Source organism: Pogona vitticeps, chromosome 3, assembly GCF_051106095.1.
Source record: "Pogona vitticeps strain Pit_001003342236 chromosome 3, PviZW2.1, whole genome shotgun sequence".
NCBI lineage: Eukaryota > Metazoa > Chordata > Lepidosauria > Squamata > Agamidae > Pogona > Pogona vitticeps.
The window spans coordinates 28,272,459-28,299,911 of record NC_135785.1 but is presented as its reverse complement, the minus strand read 5'-3'; the positions used below and the strand labels follow the sequence as shown (position 1 = coordinate 28,299,911).

General features: G+C 43.6%; 1 protein-coding gene across 1 annotated transcript in view; it reads right to left on the bottom strand.

The window, feature by feature from the left end:
• SIAH2 (siah E3 ubiquitin protein ligase 2) overlaps positions 1–19,476 on the bottom strand; it is a 30,679-nt gene extending 11,203 nt beyond the window's left edge. The window contains exon 1 of the mRNA XM_020781884.3: positions 18,634–19,476. Coding sequence (XP_020637543.3) covers positions 18,634–19,098 — 465 coding nt within the window. The 5' untranslated portion in view covers positions 19,099–19,476. The remainder of the gene's footprint in view (positions 1–18,633) is intronic.
• Positions 19,477–27,453: the final 7,977 nt, after the last annotated feature.

Genomic DNA, 27,453 nt, shown 5'->3' with positions numbered 1-27,453 from the left:
CGCAACGACGGCGGGGGAGCCCTCCCCCGCAGCTGCTCCGAAGCGCCGGCCGGCTGGCTGTGTGAAAATGGGGGCTTTGGGAGGACCGCGGGGGAGCCCTCCCCTGCGGTCCTCCCAAAGGCCCCATTTTCACACAGCTGATCGGCAGTTCCAAAATGGCCACCGCAACCATTTTCGCGCGCTGCCCTCGCTTACCGAGGCAGCAAAAATGGCGGCACTATGGAGGATCTTCGCATAACGGTGAGTTTTCGCCCCATAGGAACGCATTAAATGAAGTTTAATGCATTTCTATGGGGTTTTCCCTCCCGCATTACGATGTTTCCGGATAGCGACAATTAATCCGGAACGGATTAACGTCGCTATGCGGGGCACCACTGTATAGTATAATGGTTAAGAAGCCTGGGAGTGGGGAGATTTAGGATCATGTCACAGGGAGGCCATGAAACTCTCTGGAGGACCCTGGGCCAGTCACACACTCTCAGCCTGACCTGTCTATCACATACAGTAGCCATGAGGATGGGATGGAATAGGATGAAGAGTCATGTATAGTGAAAAGGCAAGACACAAGTGTAACTAGTAAGGAATAAACAGAAGGGCCTTGCCAACTGTGTGATTCTACAGTGTCTTTACAGCAGGATTGAGCAGGCATGAAGGATCCAGAGGTTGTACCAGCCCATTTTGCATCCTGTAGACCCCCGTGAACTAATCCCTTCCATCCAAAGAAAACAGGGAAAGTAATTTCTAGGTTTTCAGAAAGGTGTGTGTGTATGCTAAAAAAGATGTGTGTGTGCATAGGCAGAGATGGTCCTTGGGGGCTATATGAGGACTGCAGATCACATAATTCCCACTCGTGTTTTAGAGGTATCAGTGAAGAAGTATGCTGCGGTGTCCCAGAATCTCAGCCTATGTAACTCAGGATACCAGGCCACACACATTCCAAGAGACACCCCGGCATTCTTCCAGGGACCTGAGAATATTCAAGGTACACCTCTTAGTTGAAAGGTAAAGTCATTTGGGTGGCTGACAGCTGGGGAAAAATCCCTCTGTTCAGATATGCAAAAGCCCTATTTAAATGTTGGAACACCTTGTTTGCTCAACGACGTTCAAAAAAGATTGCCTAGCACTTTGTGGTAGCTTTCTTTATGCAATGGCCAAAGTGTACAATGAGGAGAGGTTCCTGTTTGTCTGGAGACTCCCCACATGAGTAAGAATCCTGGAAAACCTACGTCAGAGGTGGCAATTTCAGATGTTCTGGACTTCAACTCCCAGAAGCCCCAGTCAGCATGGTTAATGGTAAGAAATTCTGGGAATTGGTCCAGTTTATCTGGAGTGCCAAAGATTTGTTACCCTGAACTTGGGGTCTTGCTCACAGGTATAGCCTAAGTATGACCTGGTATCTTTCCTTGACACTGTGTTGAGAAAGTGATGAAAAGTGATGATTAGAGGGTCACACCAGGCACTCCCCTCTATGTGCGCTCATGAAACAAGTTGTTCTAATGCCTTAATAGGGCTAAAGAAATCCAGAATGGCAAATCACCCTGAGAATCCCTGCCCATTGGCAACTAGCGCTAACACCCCTCTTACATAACCTATCCATCTGAATCCCTAGAATCTGAATGTGGAAAGCCATAAATCCTATTAAAATGTCTGACCTCCCCCAGCCCCTAGACAATTCACATTTCAAGCTTCTCTTTTCAACGCATTGTTTCCTTCCCACCTCCAAATCACTGTTAATTGCAGTCTCAGCATCTGCACAGGTCAGAACATGCTCTGCTGAGCACATAGCTAATTGCTTGCTTATATTATTATGTTTGCATTTCTGAAAGACCATAGCCTTACACTGCAAATAAATCAACACTCCAAAATGCAGAAGTTGTCTTCTGCAAGTAACTCATTACTGTGAAGACAAACCTTATCCCAGGAGTATACAACACAATATCCAATATCCTAAGGATCTCAATGACACATGCACAGAGACAGTGTGTGGCTATTTCAAGATTCTCTTAACCGTTATAGGACTAGAAGCTTACTGAGTAGAAGCAACAATGATTTGTAAGTTATGAGAAGCTGGAAGGAAACAGACAAAGCCTTGCAACTTGCGGCAAACAAATCAGAACTGTGTAGAATGAACAAACATATATATATTAAACAAATCCACTATCTCTTGGGCTGGCAGACAGAATGTTTTTCTCTCAATAAGTTCTTTTTAACAATTATATTAATGAATATTTTTCATTTTGTCTATTATCTATATCCTCACCTGGTCATGATTCCAACCACCAAGGAGATATGTATGAAAGAAAGAAATAAAACAAGAAAGCAAACAGAAAACTTCTGTTCAGATGACACAATGAACTGTGGTTAATCTAGAATGGAAGGCCAAGACTTTGATCTCCTCATGGCTCATCCAGGAGAGGAAGGGGGGAATTGATACTCACAAAAAAAGAAAGAATCCAGGATCACCACTCAAAATATTCCATTTAGTCCCTTTCTTAAGTAAAGATACTTTTCAGTTGAAACTAACAATAGATTAGAACAATCTGCACCTGGAAAACAATGCTGATACTTAGCTATTGTTCAGATAAGGAACAAAGGAACACCAACAACAAAAACTTGGAGAGGAGGAGGAAGACAAAGAAAAAGATGGGCAGGATGAGAGCCAAAAGAAGCTGAAAGAAGTGCAATAGCACAATCAATAGAGTAGGAAGTTATTTTTTATACAAAGACTCCCTAAATTCATCAGCTAGTTGAGAGTTGTACTCCAAATAAATAAATAAATAAATACAATTAACTTTTCCAAGCTTTGGTAGGTAAGGCATTAAAGGCACAGGGAACTCCGAAGGAAGCAAAGTTCTAAGCAAGACCAGTATTCCTAATAAAGTGCACAGATGTACAGAACTGAGTAAAGGAAAGAAGGAACAGTCTAATATATGTAGCTGTATACTGTTGCATAGGCAATGAGCTTCCATATTCAAAGGAAGAACAAGTGAAATACAGTGGTGGCCTGCATGACGACGATTAACTGTTCCGGGAATATCGCTGTTAAGCAAAATTGTCGTCATGCGAAAAACAATTCCCCATTGGGATGCACTGAAACTCATTTAATGCAATCCAATGGGGAAATTACCTCGTCGTCCAGCGAAGATCGCCCATAGGGGAAGCCATTTTCCGAGCGCCAATCAGCTGTTAAAATGGCTGCCCTGCAAAGCATGGGTCCGGAAAACACAGGGCAGCCATTTTAGGAACCTGACGATCAGCTGTAAAGATCGTCGTCTTGTGAATAAACGGTCCGCGAAGCACGGACCAAATTGTCATCAAGTGGAATTCCCCCATAAGAATGACTGTTTTGTGAATCGCTATAAGCGATCGCAAAAAGTCACCGTCCTATGGATTTGTCGTACAGCGGGCTCGTCATCTAGCGAGGTACCACTGTACTCAGGTTACATGTTGCTCAATTTGTACACTGGCACAGTCTTCTTGTGTAGCAAAGTACAATTCACCCCTCCTTTATGCTAGTAACATAATATGGGTGACTCCCAGTGACCTCTCCCACCATCAGAAGTAGCCCCTGGTGTCATGCTCTATGCCAATCGAGCAAAGACTTATAACCAGTAACTGCTACTTCCCGTGTTGTTTCAATGCTGTGTGCAAAGCTGGAATGTCCTGTTCAGAAGCCTGGATAAAATAATATGGAAGATAGGCTGTTACCCAAGCAGCAAATCCCCCCTCTCCACATTGCTGAAACAGTCCAATGGAAAGGCAAGAGCCAATACGACTGGTTCCAGAGACGTCACAGAAGTTGCCAGAACGACACGAACTGCCTCTGGGACTCTGGCTCCGGATTTTGCCTCAAGGTTAACTCCTGAAGCCTCTTCCATCGGTGGATATAGCCACAAGGCAGTGGAGGTTTGAAATTGGAGTTTTCCTTCTCCTAGATGGCCTGCCTTCCAAGGCTGACGAGCTCCACCTATCCGGCCTGCTCCCTAAATGCAGAGATTAGAACATGGGCCTTATATTACTTCTGTAATATAAATGTTATCAAATGTGAAGTACAGTTCTGTGTATTTCATTGGGCCATAGGGTATGCATTCCATTTTCCCTTTGGTATTTTAGTTTGTCTTCCCTACATACAATTAGTTAAAGTCAAGGTGAGACTCCTGCTGCCTGTGGGCTTTGTGCACTCAAAAGGCTGTTTCTGTAGCCTGCAGGAAGAAGTTTTTCCCCCCCAGACACTCTCACAAACTAGATTCTCCTCTCCCTATATTGATAATTCCTCCAGGATGTCTGGTGTGTCTCTTTGTTTTAACCCCAAATCAGTTTTTAAATACAGGATATTTTTAAAAAGAAAACACTCAGTGTTCATTTCTTGCTGCATGCAGCTCTGTTTTGATGGGCTGGTGGGGATCCTGAGAAAATGTCCCACAGAGCTTATCTGATTTGGATTTAAATGCATACTTGCAGTTTCAGTACTGTTGAGATATGAGCACAAGCTGCTCCTGAGATGGTGAAATCATGGGGTAGTGACAAAACTATGAGTTGGGGAGGGCGACGGAAGTGTTGGCAGATCGTCTTCTCCCACCCAGATCTACCCGAATCACCCGACATAGCCAGCAGGGACAGCTGAGGGGCCTGATGCCGAGGGAGGCCCGGAAGGAAAAAACAAGAAACCGAGCCTTCTTGGCGGTGGCCCCTCGGCTGTGGAACACTCTCCCTACTGAAATTCAGCTGGCACCCTCGCTGGGCGTTTTCAAAAGCCAGTTAAAAACTTGGTTATTTAAACAGGCCTTCCCTCCAGCCAATTAAGTGATTCCCCCCCTTCTTGAGTCTTGCCATCTTGGAAATGTGTTGTTTAGAATTAATTGTAAGAATTGTATTTTTATATATGTTATTTTGATGTGTTTTAACCTATGTAAGCCGCCCCGAGTAGACGCTGTCTAGAGGGGTGGGGTAAAAATCGGGGGGGAAAAGGCCGGGTTTGTACAGATCATTGTTGAATGCAAAACTTTCTTATCTAAAGGGCAGGAATTAGAAGAGAGGCAGGTCTAACAAATGTCTGTGGGCCAGATGGAAAACATCCATGAGCTGAGAGCTGGTGATCTTCCTTTTCTGTCCAAACAAGATGGGGTGGGGTGCAGGAAGAAGAGTCCGAAGATGCTGGAGGTAATAACACCTGAAGACATCTGGGTAAATGGTGGAGGTCCAGATGTTTGGCACATAGTTCCCAGATCAAGGGAGATGTACACTTCCAGTTCCATATCTAGAAGGGCAGGCAACTTAACATTTCAACCAATGCTTCCCGCAACCATTGGCACCAACAGTTCATTTGCATTCTCTTTTGTTTCTCTAGCAAACAAAGCCTGATTAATGTACAAGCTCTAATACAGTTCAGTATCCCTATGTTTCAATCTGGAGTCCACCCCACAAACTAGCAAAGATCTATCCTAAAGAACAAAAACCTTGCCCCTGCAATTTATCCCCAGGTCTGCTCAAAAGTCATTCATTAAAAACTACAAAGCAAATCAATTCCTGCCCCTCCTTATATTCATCATCAGCATTTGTCCAACATAAAGTTTGGTCCTGCCTCTTTTATCCTACCTTTAAAGTCATCTTTGATCATTACAAAACAACAAAACAGCCTCGAGAGCCAGTCAAACAATGGCTTGGCAAGAGGCAGGAAAAGAGCAAGGATATTGTTGGCTCGTTCTAATAAATAATATTTTCAGAGGAAGAACAAAAGATGAAGTTGCCTGGCATTGATGCACTGATTTCATTAAGACCAACAAAGAAAAACAGCCAAATTAGAGTAATACTGGATACTCTGCAGAAATAAAGCTGGAATAGCAGTAACATATACGCACACATCCATGTATGAAGCAGTCACACTCCACTGTAGGCATCCTTCAGTCTCGAGAGACTATGGTATCGTGCTCTGTATGGAGGTCTTGGAACAGTGTCTTGTGTGGCTGAGAAGGCCAATTCGAGAGTGACAATCTCTTCCACATTGAAGACAAATACAATCTGTCCCCTGTCCAGCTCCCTGGTTTTGTTTGTTTCGGGACTGCCTCTTTGCCTCGGTCTGCTGTACAAGTGTCTCTTCAAATTGGGAGAGGCCTTGATGCACCGCCTGCCTCCAGGCTGAACGTTCAGACGTCAAGGTTTCCCATAAGTTGAGGTCCATTCCTAAGGCCTTCAGATCCCGCTTGCAGATGTCCTTGTAACGCAGCTGTGGTCTCCCTCGGGGGTGGCTTCCCTGCACTAATTCTCCATACAGGAGATCTTTTGGAATTCGACCATCAGCCATTCTCACGACGTGCCCAAGCCAACGTAGACGGCGCTGTTTCAATATTGAATACATGCTGAAAATTCCAGCTCGTTGTAGGACTACTCTATTTGGAACTTTGTCCTGCCAGGTGATACCAAAAATGCGTCGGAGACAACGCATATGGAAGGTGTTCAGCTTCCTCTCCTGCCGTGCACAAAGGGTCCAGGACTCGCTGCAGTATAGGAGTATGCTCAGGACACAGGCTCTATAGACCTGGATTTTGGTGTATGCCGTCAACTTCTTATTAAACCATACTCTCTTTGTGAGTCTAGAGAACATGGTAGCTGCTTTCCCAATGCGTTTATCCAGCTCGACATCTAGGGAGAGTGTGTCAGCAGTCACACTGGTAAAAAGAAAAATTACAAGGGAAAATGCTAAAATCCAACTTGTTGCTGTTCCTCATCTACAAGAAGGTGAATTAGGTAAAGAGAAAGTGCTCTGCAAGCAACGGGAAGAAATAAATCACTGGGTGTGGATGGAAAACCAACAGAATTATTTCAAACCACAGAGACCTGATCTGTCAAAATCCTAATAAAAATATAGCAACAAACATGGAAACAAAACAATAGCCCAGACTGGAAATGTTCAATATACATTCCAACCCCCAAGAAATGAGATGTAAAGCACTTTAGTAATTGCAGAATGACTTGGAAGGACTTTTAGTGAAAGTTGAAGAAGAAAGTGCCAAAGCAGGACTGCAGTGAAAAGTTAAGACAACAGAGATTCAAAATCTTTGTATTACAGAACAAGAAGGATTGGAATCTACTATCTGTGTGAAAAGGGGCAGTCCCTTCACTGCAATCCCATAATATCCATTCAGAAGTGACCCACAAATCTCAGTAAGCTTCACTCCGAGGTATGACCTCCAAGGTATAAAAGTATAGGACTGCAGCCTTAGTGGGGAAGACTTTTTCTCAATGGCCCCCATTCTTCCTCTCTGTCCGGCCATTACTCCTATCAGCAGTTCTTGGAACAAATGACATGTCATTATAGGCTTTCCATACAGACCAAAGCCACTGACATCAATAGCAGCTTTGCCATTGATTTCGGGAGAAGCTGGACTATGCCAGATTGTTTACATTTGGAAGGGGAGGAAAATCCATCAAGAAATTTGCCTTTCTAACAACAAAACAAATCTGCTGTCTCTTGGGCTTTCCCATAATTTTAAACAGCAATATTCTCCCGTCATGTTTGCAATGACAACTTAATTGTACAGCTAACCTTTATATTATAGTTCAAACACAATCAATGCCTTAAAATCTATTCATTTGTAGAGTTAAATGATCAAAACGTTTCACACTCTTACCCCCGGATTAAAAAAAATCCCCACAATCAATGGGGCTATAGAAAGTTCTTTGACATTTGGATACCACTGAGTCTCTGGATAAGATTTTTTAAAAAGTAGTCTGAATGGATGCTTCTCATTAGTACAGGACTGGGTAACCTTTTGTGGGGATATATGCTAATGGAGAGCACGTGAAGCTGAAAATGGACAGGTCTGCTGCTTCTCTGCCTAGATTTGTTTCCCCCCCCTCCTATGTTTAGACTCACACAGCTGGAAGAAACCCCAAATTGCTGACTACAACTCCCTGTTGGAAATCTTTAATGGAAAGCATCGCTCCCATCCAACCTCTGCTTAGAAACCTCTGAAAAAGCAAGGTTTACCTCCTTCTAGGTAATCCACTTCACTGTCAAATGGCTGATACTTTAGGAAGTTCTTTTTTCATTGCATTCTCAAAGGCTTTCACGGCCGGGATCCAATGGTTGTTGTCGGTTGTTTGGGCTGTTTGGTTGTGTTCTGGAGGTTTTTCCTCCTAACGTTTTGCCATTCTCTGTGGCCTGCATCTTCAGAGGACAGGAGTTAGAACTCTGAGTTCTGGTGTAGTGTGTGAGTTGAATTTTTGTAGCTGTGGGATAAGCTTTTTGTCCTTTTCAGAAGATTAGGTGATTATGGTGATCAGGGTGTTTTTTTGTTATGGGTGTATTGTTGTGATAAGGGGGTAGATTATCTCTCACTGTGATTGATGGGTGGCTACTGAGCCACAAGAACCTGTGATCACTGCACACCAAACACTAGCTAACAACACCCATCTATTTCATTTTTGCCTTCCTGAGTTACTGCTTTGACCCGAGGTGGTGGAACACACGGTCCCAGTGAAAAAACAATGTGGACTTCTCAAGCCTGGGCCCTGCCCGAGCTGCTTCTAGGGGTACAGGTTATCCAGCCCTGTCCCAACGGATCAGGAATGCTTAGCGCTGCTTTAAGTCTTGTTTAACAGAGGTGGCTCCCATGCCATGCTAGTGTGTTCAGACAGTCCTCTCAAGCCAAAGGCAGACAACTAGGAAAGAGAAGCTAAGGGAAACCCAGTGAGGGTGTAGTGGTTAATACATATGTCTGGAGTCAGAAGATCCAGCTGCAAATTCCCCCTGAATCATGAAAACCCACCGAGTTAATAAGTGCCAGAGGCTTTCAGTCTGACCTTTCAGCCTCACAGGGTTGTTCTCAAATGAGGGCTAGAAGAGCTATATTTGCTGCCTTGGGCCCACCACAGGAAAAGCAGGATGTAAATATAAATTAATAACAGACATAACATTCCTTGTGGTTTCTCCACTTCTTTCTCCTGCTGTTATCTCTGGTCAGACAAATTAGGCGAATGCAGAAAAAATTGCAAACAGAGATGACAGTGACCTGGATTGGTAAAGAGTACCTTCAACCTTCCCACAACATCCATCTTTTTGAACCTAATGAAAAACCTCTTTTTTTTAAATAATGGGAAAGATAACAGCTTAATTGTACAGTGCACAGTTCTGCTGCAGAGGATCCCACATTTGATTCCTGGTCCTTCCATTTAAAAGGACTAGATCAGTGATGGCAAACCTTCTGGAGCCCGAGTGTCCAAACTGCAACACAAAACCAACCACGACCATCCCAAAGAGTTCCACTCCTCTGGTCGCACAACCTCAAGCGTCTCCCCGGGACACTCCCTGCTCCACCTCTGGTTGCAATCCTTAAAGGCACAGGTGGCAGGAGCCAGGTGTTTCAATGCCTGGCATCCAGGATGTGTGTGTGTGTGTTTGTGGTGGTGGCAGCTGGCTCTCCCTTCCTTCCCAAGAGTTCTTCCTGAAATCTGGGATCAAAGGACAGGTAAGTATTTCTTGATGGCAACGTATGGCTTGTGTGCCCACAGAGAGGTTTGCCACCACTGGACTAGGTGAGCCTCTGCCTGACATCCTGGAAATCCTTCTATTGGTTAGAATTAGACAAGACAAAGAGGAAAAATAATCTGACATGATCTAAAAGTGTGATTCTGTGGTATAGACCAACTATTCTCAGCATTTTTTTTGTTTTGTTTTGTTTTTGCCATGGACATAAACACAGTAAGAAAGAATTTTTGGCCAAATCAGGATTGTATAAGTTGCACAGCAAACCTTACAAGGTGGTGTGTGTGATGCACTGTTTCCAGTCTGTAGCCTCCTTCAAATGTGCCAGGGCTGCCCAAGGGGGCAATATGGCCCTTGTCGAGATTGGCTGATTTAAACCAGTGCCTCCCAACCTTGGGTAACCCAGGTGTTCTTGCACTTCAATTCTCAGAAGCCTTCACCACCAGGTGGGCCAAGGTTTCTGACAGTTTTAGTCTAAGAACATCTGGATTACCCAAGGTTGGGAACTACTGCTCTAGACCAGTGGTTCTCAAACTTGGATCCCCAGTTGTTCTTGGATGGCAACTCCCAGAAATCCTAGCCAGCACAGCAAGCGGTGAAGGCTTCTGGAAATTGCAGTCTAAGAACATATGGGGGGGGGCAGTTTGAGAACCACTGGTCTAGACAATGGTTCCCAATCTTTGGCCCCCAGATGTTCTTGGACTAAAACTCCCAGGAGCCTCCACCACTAGCTATGTTGACCAAGGATTTTGGGTAGATGTAATCCAAGAACTACTGGAGACCAAAGGTTGGGAAGCACTGCTTTAGAAGTTAAAACTGAAGCTAAAGCAATATGCTCTGTTTGCATAAGTTTTGGATGACAAAAGCAGCAGAACAGCATGCTTCCAAGAAACTGGTGAGAGGTGTGTTATTTGTATTAGAATGCCCAACCCTATCATTTACATAGGAGATGCACTGCTAGAAAACGATAGAGGAACAGTAGTCTCTCTGCAAATGCATAAGGTTAGTAAATACCAAGTTTATCCCACCTCCCCTCTGACTAGCATTCCCTACGTCATAAGGAACAAACTATCTGCCAAATGTTATTTGATTACAACTCCCATCAGCCCCAGACAACACGGCCAATGATTTTGGGCAATAGAAATTAAAGTCTAATATCTGAAATGTCACACATTTCCTGACCTCTGCCTTATGTGCTTGAACCACACTATCACAGGCTCATTTTCAATGTCTATACTGACTTGTTGATCATATAAAACGTAAAGTTTTTATTAACTAACACAAATCAGGTTAAACATCACATGGTTCAGTGACATAATACTGAAATGAGTTGACTGGTCTAATCTTATTGCTTCCTAGACATTTATCTTCTGCTCAGTCATGCTCCATGAATAGGGGGAAAAAACACAACAACAACAACAACAACAACAACAACAACAACAACAACAACAACAACAACAGTACTTTTGGTGACCTTGAAATGCAACTGAGTAGAGTAGCCAGGCCATGAAACTATCATGAGTGAAAACCTGCCTGTTCTATTTGAAAATTCTTGACTTGCTAGATCTGGGTGCTCCTGACATGAGCAAACCACTTAGAAGTTTTGTGTGGCACACATCTAATATTGCATGCAGAAGACCCATCACTAAGCTACAGGCTAACATAGTCCAGGGAGATCTGTGTTCAAATCCCCATCCAGTTATGAAGCACAGTGGGTAGCCACTGACACGTCACCCTACTGCACAAAACAGGTATGAGGATGCATCACACACCACCCCTAAGATTGTAAGAATGGCAGACTCCCCCGAAGGCTGCACAATCTTCATACATTTTTCACTTTCTATTTTTAATTTTCCACAAGTCTGACCTTTGGAACTTCCTTGCAACAAAATCCCATTCTTCTGTCCGGGTTTTCCTTGTTTGTAAGAAAACATTAGTTTTGCCAGCTTTTCACGCAGTCTTTCTGGACAAGGAAGTTAGGGTAAAAGCATGACCCCTTTGGCAGATACACACATTCTACAACAAGTGTATTATTTCAGGGATGCTATTCTAATATTTATTGCTGACATTTTTTGTGCTGGACTAAAAATCTTTTTTGGTGGGGGTTAAAAATTGAAGGATGCTGTTAATCAGTAGAGACAACCCTCCCCAGTCTGCTGCCTGGACATGTTTATCTTCCTATCTTAATATGCTCACCATATGGAATCCACTTGTGCCCTCAATGTGCAACTAAAAAGGCAAACAATTAAAACAATAATAATAAAAAAACATACACAGATCAGCTTCCCCCACTACCATCAAGGAAGAAAAGCCTTTTAATTGACGTTTTATACAAACATTTCAATCTTCCTCACAAATGCAGGCCAGCAGAGAGCTGGCTGCTGTAATTCACAGTGTCACAGCATTCAAATTCTGAGGCAGATACAAATCAGGAAGACAAACAAGTCAAGAAGAGAGATATATTTTTATTTTTTGAAAAAACAACAACAGAGGACAAACAATATTTTTCTCAAGGATAGATACAAGACTGAAAGGTGCTAATAGGAGGAAAAATATGATTTTGATGTGGAACACTTAATGCAGATTGTAAAAGCAGAGGACACATTGTTCTTCAAGAAAAGGGGAAATGTGTTCCATCCTCTACCTTACCTATTCCCAACCTGGCATCCTCTAGGCATCCTGGGACTACAGGTCCCATCATCTCCAGCCAAGATGAACTGCAGCCCAACACACTGCAGGGCATCATAATAGGGAGCAGCTTTCAGAGCTGAGTAGAGTTTGAAGTTAACCCAGGTCTCCTAATCCAACACTTTTAATACTATACTGTATCACACTGGCTCTCAGGTGTAGGCTGCTGTAATATGTCTCCTGAAACATTAGGTTTTCAATCCATACAACAGAAAAAAAACTATGGATAAAATACAACACAATTCTTCTTATTCCCATTAGCGCTGTATGATGCCTAACTTTCAGTACACTCTTAGGCCTCCAGCCAACACATATTCCTACCTACACATATTGCCACCTAAGAAACATGTTCCCCTTCCATAACACTGCAACCACAGGAACCCTTACTAAAAGACTGTGTAATACAGTGGTGCCTCACTTAACGACGATAATCCGTTCCAGGAAAATCGCCGTTAAGCGAAAACATCGTAAAGCGAGGGGAAAAAAAACATTGAAACCCATTCAATGCGTTCCAATGAGGTAAACTCACCGTCCAGCGAAGATCCTCCATATGGCGGCCATTTTCACTGCCTGTATAGCGAGGAATCCGTTCCTAAACACAGTGGGGAGCCATTTTAATTACTCGGTGGCCATTTTGAAACCACCAATCAGCTGTTAGAAAAATGTCGTTTTGCAAAGAATCGGTTCCCGAAGCAGGGAACCGATCATCGCAAAGCGAAATTCCCCCATTTAGACCATTGTTTTGCGATCGCAATTGCAATCACAAAAAGATTGTTGTTAAGCAGATTCGTCATAATGCGGGGCAATCATAAAGTGAGGCACCACTGTATGTCACTTCAAGTTGAGACTGCTTGAATACAGTACATTGCTTCCAGGCAGTGGTTCCCCATAGGGTAAGTGGGTAAACTGTCACGTTTGAGTGCCAAAAACTATGGAGCTCAAGGTAGCTGCATGAACCCTCTCCACATCAGCACCTGTGGGCTACCAGAGACCATGTAAAGACACACCACACCTAGTATCCACCAACTCTTTTGACTCAGCCTATCACAGCCTTCTGAATGCAGCAAAAAAGGATTAAGAAAGGGAGAAACAGTTATAGACAGCTGGAGTGAAAAGTGGGTTGTTGGAGAGTGTGTGGAATAGTACAGTGTAGAAGAGGATGCAGCTGGTATAAATTTAAGAGAAAGGTAAAAAAAGACAACAAAAGGAATCCTGCTAGTCAACCTACTTAATAATAATAATAATAATAATAATAATAATAATAATAATAATAATAATAATAATAATAATAATAATAATAAAATAATAATAATAATAATAATTTATTGTCATTGTAAGTATATACACATACAACAAAATTCACAGACACCCAGAGACCAGACACATGCACACACATAAAATTCCCAAACACTCCCCACCCACTAAAAGTCTAAAATATGGCTTATTATGATGTTCTGAACACATTGCGAGTCTATTTGATGAGGGGAAACCAGTGGAATCCAGCCTTTGGACCTAAAAGCCAAGCACCCACAATGCTACCCTTTGATGAAGTTCCTTTACCCCTTTAAAAACCAGGGTGCTTCTGAGAGCAGAAATATTGTGCCACAAGAGAAGGGATCAGCAGTGTTACCTGAAGGCAAGATTGGATCATCTTTCTTTACCATCATGTTACACTAGCCAGAAAGCAGGTTTCTAATGTGCAGGTAAGTTTGGGTGACATTCCTATCAAGAAAAGATAGTATTTGAAGTAGACCTTAATGTTCGAATTAAAGGCTAGTCACTGCTGCTTGTTATTTCTCTCTAAACCTGAAATTCTTTACTAATTTCTTCTGATGGCAAAAAACAACTACCAGGTGCACAAATACAATCTACCAGACATGCATATATGCCTCTATGCCAAGGTGGCAAACTGCATGGTTTTGCCATTGGTGTGTGACTGCAAGACAAAGAGGCTGCTGGGTACCTTAGTAATCATCACACCATAAGCCCAGCAGACTGAGTCTGGCTTGGTGGATCACACATTGCTTGGGAAAGATCACAAGGTAGTGCTAGAGCAGATGTTTTATATCCCAAGTTGCCTATGGTGCTTTCTCACTGCTGTCTCCATCTCCCTTCCAATCCAGAAAAATCTGATAGGCAGGAAAAAATGGATTAGCTGAGTTTTCTATTCTACTGTGTCAGGAGGTGCATATTGGAAGCAGCCCAGAGGTGTGGAACTACAACTTCCAAAATCCCACCCTCCTACCTACCCTATTTCCCCCAAAATAAGACCTAACCTGAAAATAAGTATGATTTTTCAGGATGATCCTAATATAAGCCTTACCCTGAAAATAAGTCAAGTGAAACCCCTCCACCATTGTGCAGCAACCAGAAGATGACATGACTGTATTTGAATAAATGTAGGTTGTTGTACATGAAAAAAAATCCCCTGAAAATAAACCCTAATGCGTTTTTTGGAGCAAAAATTAATATAAGACCCTGTCTTATTTTCAGGGAAACACGGCATATTAGCTGGGCCTGGTAGGTGCTGTCATCCAAAGCACCCAGAGGAGGGGAGCAATTAGGAAAGGGGTGATGAAGCCAACATGTTGAGCTAGATGGCCCAATGCAAGGTCATATAAGGTAGCTTTCTATGCTGTCAGATAAGAATGTATGGATCTGCTTTATACCAAGTTAGAGAGAACACTCATCTATCCACCCCAGTGTTGTTTACTTTGATGGCAACCTGTCTCCAAGCTGAGATCCTTCTACCTTTGGCAAGGACAACACAGACCCTACCAATGAGCTGAGCCCTACTCAAACCTAAGACCCTCTTTCCCAGCACCACTTCCAATTAATATTAAGGAGTTCTCTCTTTGTGCATCCCACTCCCCTTTCAAAAACATTTGCCATACCTCATGAGTTGACTGATGCTATGACTTGATCAAGAAGACAATTTTTGATTTACCCAAGCATATTTTCCTCCTTCCCTCCCTGGAGCCTTTCCAGTGGAGAATTTAAGGTGAGTAAAAGGATGGCTTACAGCCTCACTTGTTATCAGCCTGACTTTAAGATCTGTGTCAATGTCACTTTAGAATGGTTTAGAATGCCTATAGAGCGAAAGTGACATGAAACATACACCAGTATATCTAGTTTAAAGAGACAAGGGTTTCCAGTTCAGCTATGATAAGGAGGCAAGGTGGAAGCAGCTCTTGGGGCCAGCTGCTGCCTCTCTTTTTACTAAGGTGCTTCTAAACAACTGATTTCCCCCAGAAAAGGCAGCACTGAACAGGAAAGAGGAAGTTGGAATGCTTGAATTAAAAGATGAGAAACACTGGGAGGAGGGAATTGATGCTTCTGGCCCTTTATTTACAGGAAAGAAGAGGATTATACTCCCACCTTCCTGCCAGTCCATCCTCACCTACAAATGCCCAACCTAGGCTCTACATTAATTTCTTTTTAAGGCACTGGTAAGTCCCATATCAGATTGTTTGCATTACGCTTTGGTTGTGCTTTTAATTTAAGCCAGAAGCAGGACACAGAAAGTATTTTTAAAAGGAGAAAGACAAGGCACCCAAACTGTTTGATGTTCTATAGTACTGTACTGTATACAAGTTTCCCAAGACCAACACAAACACCATTTTCTAATGGTTAAGCATGATGTGAGTTGTACTCCAAAACATCTGGAGAGTGACAGCCTACCCTTACCCTACATACATTAATGATATCTGGCCTATGATATTTCTATTAAAAATGTTTACTTTGCTTCTTGTGTTCTTTTACAGTAATCACATTATTTCTAAACAGCAAGGCTCCCTAGATCTTTATCACCACTCTCTTAATCTCTTTGACCCCTATTTGGGCCTTGTTTTGCTTCATTTACATTTGTTTTATCGTATTTTACTTCCTTTTTAAGGGCTATGCTCTCAGAAAACAGCATGCAAATGAGATACAGGGCATGACAGACAAAGCAGACAAAGTTTTGCAAAGCTATATTGAACACCACGTATGAGTGTGAAAGCTAGACAGTAGAGATGGGCACAAACCCCCAAACTGGAAGCTTATGCCAGTTCATTTTTCAGCCAAACAGGTGTTCGAGGTTTCCCAGCCCTGCTTCCTCTCACAGGCACCCACACAGAGGTAGCTCCCTGGATTCCCTGCCCTGCCTCCTTCAGAAGCTGCCTCTTTAGTGGAGCTGCCTGCTGGAGGGCCAGGGCTAGGAAGCACTGAACACCTGTTGAGCCAAAAAACAAATTGGCTAAAACTGCTGGTTCATGCTCAACTCTACTGGACAGTAAAGAAATCTGACAAGGGGGAAAAAAAAACTATGCATTTGAAATGCGGTCCTGGAGGAGAGCTTTTCAGATAGCCTGACCTGCTAGAAAGTTGAACAAGTGGATCCTAGATCAAATCAAGCCTGAACTATCTGTGGAGGAAAAAAAAAACTTTGAAATTGAGGCTGTCCTACTTTGGCCACATCATGACAAGACAGGAATCTCTGGAAAAGATAATAATGCTGGGAAAAGTGGAAGGCAGAAAGAAAAGAGGAAGACCAAAAGGGATTGGCTCCATAAAGGATGCTACAGCCCTTGAGCAGGACTGTTGACGACAGGACATTTTGGAGATGGCTCATTCACAGAGTTGCCATAGGTCAGAGATGACTTGGGGGCACATAAGACAACACACATATTGAACACACACAGACAAAACAGAAGGCAGATTCAAATAGGAAGATCTTTGACTACTTTTGCTTTATACTACATGTGTACACAGAAAGAGCTAGGCACACATCAGTAAGAAAGGGACTCCATGGTGTTGGGGCCACTGCAGAGAAGGCCTTCTCTTGTGCACAACCTAACATTGATGAAAGGCAAGTGCTCCAAAAGGACCCTTGGGACAGATCCTATCAAAAAGGCAGGATTGTATGGCTAAAGGCAGCCTTCTAAATAGCCTTAGCCCCAGCTGTTCGGGACTACAATAGTTAAGACCAACACTCTGCCTTAGGCCAGAAGCTTACTGATAGAACTGACCACTCAAATCAAGTTAGGTTGCTCAACTTCCTGGCTGCCACCACATTCAGGAAGCCACATTTCCTAACAAATGGAGCCTCCAAACCATCCTCTGAAGCAGACTTCCCACCACTGTGAAATGTACTGTAGTAGTCTAGTTTGTGGGTAACCAGGTCTGACTGTTCTTGAGTGCTTATAGAAAGCATTTCTCTTCACAGCATGTACCTGCAGGTCGCCAAATATAGGTAAGCCCCACTGCATCCAGTCCAAATTTACATCGGGTGGTTCAAGGGAAGTGCAAGCACATCAAAGATTAGCTTCACGCCATCATTTAGATAAACCAGTTTCCCCTACAGAAGCTAAAAATTACGTTTCAGTGTGTTCTATCCAAATCCACTCCGATATCCCATCCACTTATTAAGGAGTTCCACTACATCCTCAAGACTTTTAGATGGAAAAGAAGGGTAGGCTTGTGTGTTGCTTGTATACTGGTGTCAATCAATTCCAAACCCTCCAAATGTAGTATTCTAGAAGGTAAAGGCCTTGGGGCAGAACAAAAATGACCCTACAAAACTTGGTACCAACTGCCAACACAACTAAAATTACTGCATAAGACTGTGGCTTTTAACTCCTACATAATGTACACAACTCTTCAGTGTAAACCAACTAGAACACAAATCTGGCACAACAATTACACGCATTTATACAGTACAACTACTAAATAAGATTACTGTTTGGATGTATGCTTCTCCAAGTGCCCATGTGCAAATAGTTCAATAACTGTAACAAGGTTCTTCTAAAACAAGATATTCCTGTAATAACACCTAGACAGCAGTTAGGACAGGCCAAGAATTGCTAGCTTGTTTACAGTCATGGCTAAAGGTTAGACTAGAACCACCTGCTTCACAAGTGACTCTTTAACAGAAAAAGCTGCAGCAGTAAGAACACACCACAAGGGCTGTCTATTCAAGTTCATGAATCTTTCCCAAGCAAGGACTTGCAGGCCACGGGAAAATCCTGAGACTATTTAGGAGCATCAGGCACTCAGAAGGATCCGCTAATTGCAGAGGGTGTTCCATGTCCCTATTTGCTGGCCTGACGGAAGAGAAACGCGCATCCCTGGAACGAAACGGTGGCTGCAACCGCCGTGTGAATGGAAAGGCTGGCGGCAAGAGATTAAAAGATACGCCTACCACCACCCGCCACTTGTGATACTCTCAGTTCGTTTCTCCAAAGGCGCAAATGGGGAGTAGCTCGACCAGATCATGTCCCGGCAGCAGGATGAACAGATTCATCATCATCACCATGTTATTAATTTAACCAGAGCCACCCCTTAATAAAAGCACGGAGATAACTGCCGCAACCTCAAGAGCAGAGGCGGAGACCAGCCAGGCGGGCTCCTTCGTTCCATCCCCGGCGGTCCTGCCCGACCGCTGCCCCAGGACTGCCTCTTTCTCTCCCCCCCCCCTTTACCTTGCAAGGGAAGAGGACGGCCGAGGCCACTTTCTCCATGGCCAAATTCCGGATGCTGGGGGTGAGCGATCCCCTGCACGTGGGGCAGCAGCTCAGCTTCTGCCGGCATTGGTTGCACACCAGATGCCCGGCCTGACACTGCAGGATCGGCGGCAGGACATAGTCGAAGCACACGGGGCACTCGAACAGCGAGGTCAGCTCGTGGTGCTGAGGCGAGACCGGCCCCCCGCTGCCGTCGCCCCCTCCAGGGCTCGAGAGCACCGTGGCCGCCGCCGGCACCCCAGAAGAGGCGGCTCCGGCAGCCGAGATGGTGGCGGCGGCGGCGGCGTTGTTACTGGCGGGGGCAGCAGCAGCAGCAGCAGCGGGAGCAGCCGCCGCCGCCAGAGACGGAGTAAGCTGCTGCTGCTGCTGCTGCTTGCCGCAAGGTTTGCTAGTGCTGGGTCCGGCGGAGGACGGGCGGCTCATGTCGGTCGGAGCAAACCATCGAAGTGCGAAACGCCGAGCGGAGCGCTCCCCGAAACCCCGCCGGGCCCTGCCAGCCTCAGGACTCGGGAAAAAAACAACTCTGCCGCGGCTCCTTTTCCTCCCTTAGAGCGGCTCGCTGGCGCCCGCCTGCCTGCCTGCCTGCCCTCCCCGGAGAGCGAGCGGTCACGAAAGCAAGCGAGAGATTCCGGCCGGGCCTCGCGTGGGCGCCGCAGAACGCCGCGACCGTTCCAAAAGTCTCCCAACGTTCGGAAAGAGAACGTTGGAACGCCTCACTGCCGCGTTCCAGCGGGGCCACTTCAGCGTTCTCCGAGCCAGCCCTTCACGCGCCCCGCCCCGCGCCCAGCAGCCTCTTCCGCTCCTCACCCGGGCGCGCGGCGCGTGGTGCCTCCTCGACTCCCCCGCCCCCCCACTCACTCCCCGCCCCACACGCCGCCTTCCCCGGAACATGAAGCCGACGCCGGAGGGAGGGACCGAGGCAGCCAGGGAGGTGGCGTCGAGTCACAGCCGCCTCCTTCCAAGGCCCGGTTGGCTTTTACTGAGCATGCCCCGAGTTTTGCGCTCCTGGCAGGCAGAGGGCGAAAGGAATCGTTGCCTTATTCCGCTTCCCTTTCTTCTCAGCCTCGCCTCCAGGATCTGCTCCGGCAGGAGCCGAACCGTGGCAGTGGAACGAAAAGATTTAAAAATAAATAAATGAAAAACGATGTGTTGCGGGTGGGGAAGTGGAGAGGATACAGTACTTGGCCACGTCGGTAAAAACTATTGTTTATGGGTGTTGCGAAGCCCGAATGAGGCTCCTCGTTTGCCACCTGCTGGCTATCAAGGGCAATACTGCTTCGCCGAGTTTTCTATTCTGATCGGAAATACTATTTTTTCCCCCTGAGGGAAACTCGCCTAACTGTGGATCATTTCTCCCTGTTTTGGAAAGGAGGAAGAGCAGTTCCCGAAGAGAATGCTGCGGCTTAGAGGCTGGCACTATTACTCCTGTTGAAAACAATTAGTTTTGTTTTGTTTTTGACTGAGCAGGGATAGCAGCCTACAGTTCTTCTTTCCGTTGTGTATGTCCTATTAAGGTGTTCCGTAACACCGGTGTGGATCTTCCAAGCTGGGTGGGCCTGCTCCTCTTCCAAAGTTATGGATGCCATAATTTGCTAACACAGGGCAGATGCAACAGTCCGTGTACTTTACAGTATTTTCTAAAAAAAACACATCGTTATGCGAATTCATCGCTAAACGAGGCAATCGTTAAGCGAGGCACCACTGTACAGTCTATGCAAAAGAATAGACTGACGTGGATGTGATGCCAAACATCTGTACTTAAAAACCACTGGTCAGAGTTTGAAGTAACTAGTTACTTCTAATTAATTCATTTGTCCAATAACAAAGGCATAGCTAAGCAGCATTACCATTGTAACTCACTAAAGGATAACTTCATTGCTTTTGTACTGCACTTGTAATCTTTTCATTAATTTTACACTTACGGAGAGTTTGGGCTTATTACTCTATATTGAAGGACAAATATCACAGGGTTTATGTGCAGATGATTCCATCGTGAGTGTTCAGATGACAGTGAAGAGACCCAGGAAGAGAGAATATTTTGTTCCACTGGCCTGCAGCTTGTAACTTGACTATTTAAAACAGTAAATAAAAGAAACTGAGTTGCTTTAGAGGAAGAAAACTATAAAGTTACTGTCTAAATAGTAGCCAATTGTTACCTACTTTTGGTCTTAGAAATATGCCTTTAATTACTTTTGAAAAGTAATTTCCAAGCTCTGCCAGTGGTGGGAGACAATTGAGTTGTTTCTTCTTCATCATAATCATCATACCAAGGAATTTTGTGGCACCTTTAAAACAAATCAGTTTATTACAGCAGTGGTCCCCAACCTTGAGTCCCCTGCTATTCTTGGAGTATGACTCCCAGAAATCCTGGCCAGCATAGCTCGTGGTGAAGCTTTTTGGGAGTTTCATCCAAGAACATCTGGGGGCCCAAGGTTGGGAACCCCTGTATAAATTGTATGCCATAATGAATGTTTTAGTCTTGAAGATATCACAGGACTTTCTTGTTACTTCAACAGACTGGCGCAGAGGCATCTTTGAGAGTGATTTTATTCTTCTTCGGGAATGGTTTTATTCTCGAGTAAAATAAATGTCAGAGTTAGATTTCAGTGGGAAAGAGCTGAACAAGAATTCATCAAAGATTTAGTTCCATCTTCTGTGGCTTGAATAAGGACACACTTTTAAAAAAACACAGCACTATTGTATTAACCGGCTTAAAAGTGCAAAGATACTTGTATCAACTACAGTTTGCTTTATTAATGGCTGCTACTAAGATAATTATCATCTTTTGTCCTTTTTGTGTTTTAGTTTTTTCTGACCCCAGTAGTTTCCTTCCCTGACCCATTTCTCTTTTCATCTAGCACATGTATAATAAATAAATCTACAGCTAAGGAAACCATACAAGCTTCAATTGAAAGGCCCTGTAGTAAATTCACAAATCACACTTAAAGAGGCTACAAGGCTTCCCCCTTTTTTAATTATAGTAATTGTTTCTGAATTCACAGTGATGTATTTGAATTAACATATGCAATTTTTTTGTGTGAAATGGTATCTTCTTTTTTGACAAAGCATCAGTGGATATCCTAACAATACACAATCTGTTATCTCTTTCACAGTGCAGATAATAGGAAAGCTATGATCCTTCCAACCTATAAAATAAATCTGTGCTTTGGTACTTTCTGTATCATAAAATGCCTATAACTCAAGCTGTCACAATGATGCTAAGCATCTTTATTATGACTAAAATTTTACAAAACCTGGAGGAATAATGGCATGTAAAATAAAAGATCTGATTCACCAAAGTGCTATAAAACCAGAGTTCTGTAGTTACAGAGGGTGCAAGTTACAGGACCTACAAACTCCATTTCCATTCATATTAACACATTGTAATATAAATGCATTCAACTGTCATTCATGGAAAAAAATATTTTGCAATGACATTGTATATACACAAAATTTCACATCTTTACAAATAGCTCTGCTGAAAGCAGTATTTCCATAGCAAGTAATCTTTCAAATAAGGATCTATACAATGTGAAAAAGTTCAAAGTATGTTTTATCAGACTTGAAATACCTTGAAGACTAATATACTTGCCTGGCATGCCATATGTACAAACATCAGCTAACTCAAATTGTTATGTCTGGAAGGGTGTAGAAGGCTATACTCATGGAGCAGATGGCAAGGCTATACTCATGATGTTTAAGCCCCACCCACTACCCCATCCCTCTAGATCAGTGCTTCTGAACCTTGGGTCCCCAGCTGTTCCTGGACTACAACTCCCAGAAACTCTGACCAGCATAGCTAGTAGTGAAGGCTTCTGGGAATTTTAGTTCGAGAATGTCTGGGGACCCAAGGTGGAGAACTACTGCTCTAGAAGATTTTGTATGATGAGCACAAAGGTCTGAAGAGTGTTATTAAGTGCCTACAGAGCTGCCAGGACTGGAAACTCCTCTTCATGCTTTCAAGACCATGAAATGGGGCTTTTGCTAACTGTCTATGCATCTGATAAAGTCTGTCATCCACAAAACCTTATGCCAAATAAAATCTGGTTTTTAAAATGCCACTAGATCCTTTGTTCCATCCTCCAGCAAAAGAGTTGGAGGATACTTTCCTCTGTACTTTGGCAGTATAGAGGAAATGGCATTAGTGCTTCTCTCACACCCGGGAATTTGAACTGAACATGATACTAGCCTGCTAGCTGTTACAATATTCATGAATCACCACTTAGTAAGAAGACAGTGAAATATTTTGAGTAAAATGCGGAGAAGGGTGTGTTGTATTCAGTTATGACTCTTAATGTGTCTTGTGCAAGTCTTGTTTCAAAATCATCTTTCAAAGGCTGGAGAAAAGACTGAACTACTTTGTTGTTATTCCTGAATGATGTCCGCACATCACCACACTCAACACAAGGCAGGAGAAAATACTGATTAGTTGCTAGATGTTGCTCAAACCAGACATAGCAGTTACGGTTTCACAATGGGTGAGTGAGAGAAGCTCACATTCAGGTCTTCATCTGAATAGAGGAAAGATGTTGCACAGGGCATTCATGGCTTTTTAAAAAAAATGTCAAAATAGATGAACTTGTGGCAAGATATTTGCTCCATGCTAGGTTAGTTTCTGGCTTTCAATCTGCAGTGCACCATTCTAGCCATCACAACCTCTTTTGTCACCTGTGGCTGTATGACTCATCTCTAACTTTAGACGTGAACGAGGGTCCATTTATTTCTTCATTTTCAGTGTTGTTGTTCTGTGCATAGAATGTGATGGAAAGATAGGAACACTCAGGTTTGAAAATTCCCTTTGAATTCAACAATCATTATAATAGGGTATGAACAGCTCAAAGAATTGGCTCCAGCTGTTCTTTTATGCAGAAACAACCTTATGTGATGCCCTTTATCAGAAGAAAACATTGTGCAAATATGGCTGTATAAATAAGAGGTCAGGCTACTGTTCTTACTTTAGTTTTATCCTTTTATATAAGTGCTGATTCATAGTTCAACTAGGGGTGGGGAAAATCCATTTTTTCATCTCTGTTTTTGTCAGCTCAAACTGATCAAAGAAGTAGTGAAACTAGAATAGCCATGGGTCCTGCTTTACAGGGCACAGTCCTCTGTTAAAGGACTGTAAAATAATAGTCCAGTCCGCATCTAGTATTAATTGAGTTGTCCCCTTCTCTTCCCTTCACACCTTCCTAACATCAAGGTCTTTTCCAAGGAATCTTCTCTTCTCATGAGAAGGCCAAAGTACTGGAGCCTCAGCTTCAGGATCTATCCTTCCAGTGAGCACTCAGGTTTGATTTCCTTTAGAATTGATAGGTTTGTTCTCCTTGCAGTCCAGGGGACTCTCAAGAGCCTCCTCCAGCACCACAATTCAAAGGCATCAATTCTTTGGTGCTGCTGTCTCCATCTGCAGTGATCATGGAGCCCAAGAAAGTAAAATCTGTCACTGCCTCCATATCTTCCCCTTCTATTTCCCAGGAGGTGATGGGACCAGTGGCCATGATCTTAGTTTTTTTCATGTTGAGTTTCAGACCGTTTTTTTCACTCTCTTCTTTCACCCTCATTACAAGGTTCTTTAATTCCTCCTCACTTTCTGCCATCAGAGTGGTATCTGCACAACTTCTAGAAGCCTTCACCACTCATTGTGCTGGTCAGGATTTCTGAGAGCTGAAGTCCAAGAACATCTGGGGACCCAAGGTTGGAAACCACTGCTGTAGAGTTTTAAGTCCTTCCACATTAGTTTTTACTTTACAGTTATGAAGCTGTGGGTTGGCATGCCATTGTTTCTGATGAGAACAGGAGCATCTGAAGAGGAGGTGGGCCAGCATAGCCTTCCATGAATGTTAGAAGGATTGGCAGAGTACCGGTATATTTGTCTTTCTGTAGCTGCATGTAAGTAATGAAGCGAAACCAGCCGCCTAGAGTGGTCGCAATGACCAGATAGGCGGGGTATAAAATAATTAAATAAATAAATAAAATATCAAAGTTGTCTGAGTCCAAGATGTCTCGCACCGTCTTCTATGATTGACAGTTTTAAAGAAATTGCTTCTCAATGAAGCTACTGTTCTGTGCTGCAAGGCCTAAACAGATTCATAGGTCTGTAGCCAAAAAAGTGACAGGAAATGGATGGGCACTTTATCTTCCTAACTGTTCAACACACAGATCAAAAACACATGGAAATTTTGTATTTTTAGAGCATCTGCTGTTGAGCTTGCCTGGGTGATGCTCAGTCAGAATGGGGTATAAAAGCTTCTGGTGCTCAGGTGTGCTTGTTTCTAATTGATAGAGATTAACATGCTAATGGATCAGATGCCAAGCAGGATCTATGTACTGCACCCAGTAGCAGCTCCCCAAAGAGATAACATTAAGAGTCAATCGTTTTAAGTCAGCTTGCATTTATCAGGGTTCAATTCCCCAAATGCCCTTCTTACAGAGTAGCAATTTAGAAATTGTCTTTGCATTTTAAAGCAGGACTGAATCATACTGCAGATGTGCCAACGACCAGGGCACCAACACTGATGTGGATAACAACAAGAGTATGATGCTTTTTGTTTTGAATAGAAAACAGGTTGAATAGTGTTTCACTTTATGGTACGGACTGGAAGGGAGACATGTAGCCAGCGCTGCATGTGACATTTTGTACAGCACCACCACTGTTTTGCTGAACGTGCAGGCTTATATTGTGTTGTACACATTTGGAAACAACAACAGCCAGTCAATTGGCTTTTGTGGAACCCCCTTTTAAGGGCATAGAGAGTGGGAAAAACTTTTATATGCCTGTTTAGTCAGGAATCTGTGTTTTTCACCATTTATTAGGAGCTACAAAGGAAATAAAGTAGGTTGTCTGGAATGTAGTGTCATGCTAGAGATTTTATTTCTTCCTTTTAAAACATTCTAACAAGGTTTTTTAGGTAATGTGCTCAAGGCCCCTCACAATCAATAAAACAGCAGCATAAAATCATGTGCTTGTTGTTTTTCATAAATATGGTATGTCCAAAGTAGTTATTTGTTAGCACTTTAAAATGTGACAAACAAATAAAATGTGACATTCAATAATACGCGGAATCTGCTGCAACAAAATGGTGTATGTTGTGGTTCAATTGTTCAGGTTTCCTCTGGCTCTCTATTCCATCCACACAAAAGATAATATTTCATGTTCATTGAGCCTATTCAGGTCTCGCAGGTTGTTTTTATTCTCCTCTTTTAATATTGCCCTAAATATTTTTTGAACATTTTGTAAACCTCAGGGACTTCCAAGTCTCTTATGTATGGTGGAACTGTTTTGGCTGCAGAAACAACAGCGTTATCACCCTGGACATAGCAAATACATGTAGTTTCTGATATAAGTATCAGACACAGACTGCTGGATCTTAATCAGTTCACATACCTCTTTGAGGAGAGGTACTCATAATAGGAGGCCAATAATTTAAGCTAGGCCATAACAGATGCCAAGATAAATATTGAAATTGTTGACATTGTATGTACGTGTATGTTAAATGTGTGTTAAACGCGTGTTAGGCATCCTTCAGTCTTGAAAGACTATGGCAACGTGCTCTGTATGGAGGACTTGGAACAGCGTCTAGTGTGGCTGAGGAGGCCGATTCGAGAGTGACAATCCCTTCCACACTGAAGATAAATCCAGTCTGTCCCCTGTCCAGCTCCCTGATTTTGCTGCTTTTGTGACTTCCTCTTTGCCTCGGCCTGCTGGACAAGGGTCTCTTCAAATTGGGAGAGGCCGTGATGCAACGCCTGCCTCCAGGCTGAATGCTCAGATGTCAGGGTTTCCCCTCTGTTGAGGTCCATTCCTAAGGCCTTCAGATCCTGCTTGCAGATGTCCTTGTATCACAGCTGTGGTCTCCCTCTGGGGCGATTTCCCTGCACTAATTCTCCATACAGGAGATCTTTTGGAATCCAACCATCAGCCATTCTCATGACATGCCCAAGCCAACGTAGACGTCACTGTTTCAGTAATGTATAGAGTATATGCTAAAAATTCCAGCTCGTTCTAGGACTACTCTATTTGGAACTTTGTCCTGCCAGGTGATACAAAAAAAATCCATTGGGCAACGCATATGAAAGGTGTTCAGCTTCCTCTCCTACTGTGCACAAAGGGTCCAGGGCTCACTGCAGTACAGGAGTGTGCTCAGGACACAGGCTCTATAGACCTGGATCTTGGTATATGTCGTCAGCTTCTTATTGAGCCATAATCTCTTTGTGAGTCTAGAGAACATGGTAGCTGCTTTGCCAATGCGTTTATCTAGCTTGACATCTAGAGAGAGTGTGTCAGAGATCGTTGAGCCAAGGTACACAAAGTCATGAACAACTTCCAATGCTTGTGTGGAGATGGTAATAGAGGGAGGTGAGTCCATGCGCTGGCCCATGACTTGTGTTTTCTTCAGGCTGATTGTTAGTCCAAAGCCTTGGCAGGCCTTGCTAAAACGATTCATGAGTTGTTGGAGGTCTTCAGCAGAGTGGGCAACAATGGCTGCATCATCTGTGAAGAGGAAGTCCCGTATGCATTTCAGTTGGACTTTGGTCCTCGCTCTCAATCTAGAGAGATTAAAGAGCTTTCTGTCTGATCTAGTCTGGAGATAGACACCTTCTGTTGCAGTTCCAAAGGCATACTTCTGCATGACAGCAAAAAAGATCCCAAAAAGGGTTGGTGTGAGGACACAGCCCTGTTTCACTCTGCTTCAGATGTCAAAGGGATCTGATGTTGAGCCATCAAAATCTACAGTGCTCTTTAACGTCTATGGTAGCAGCTGCTGGTCCCAGTGGCAG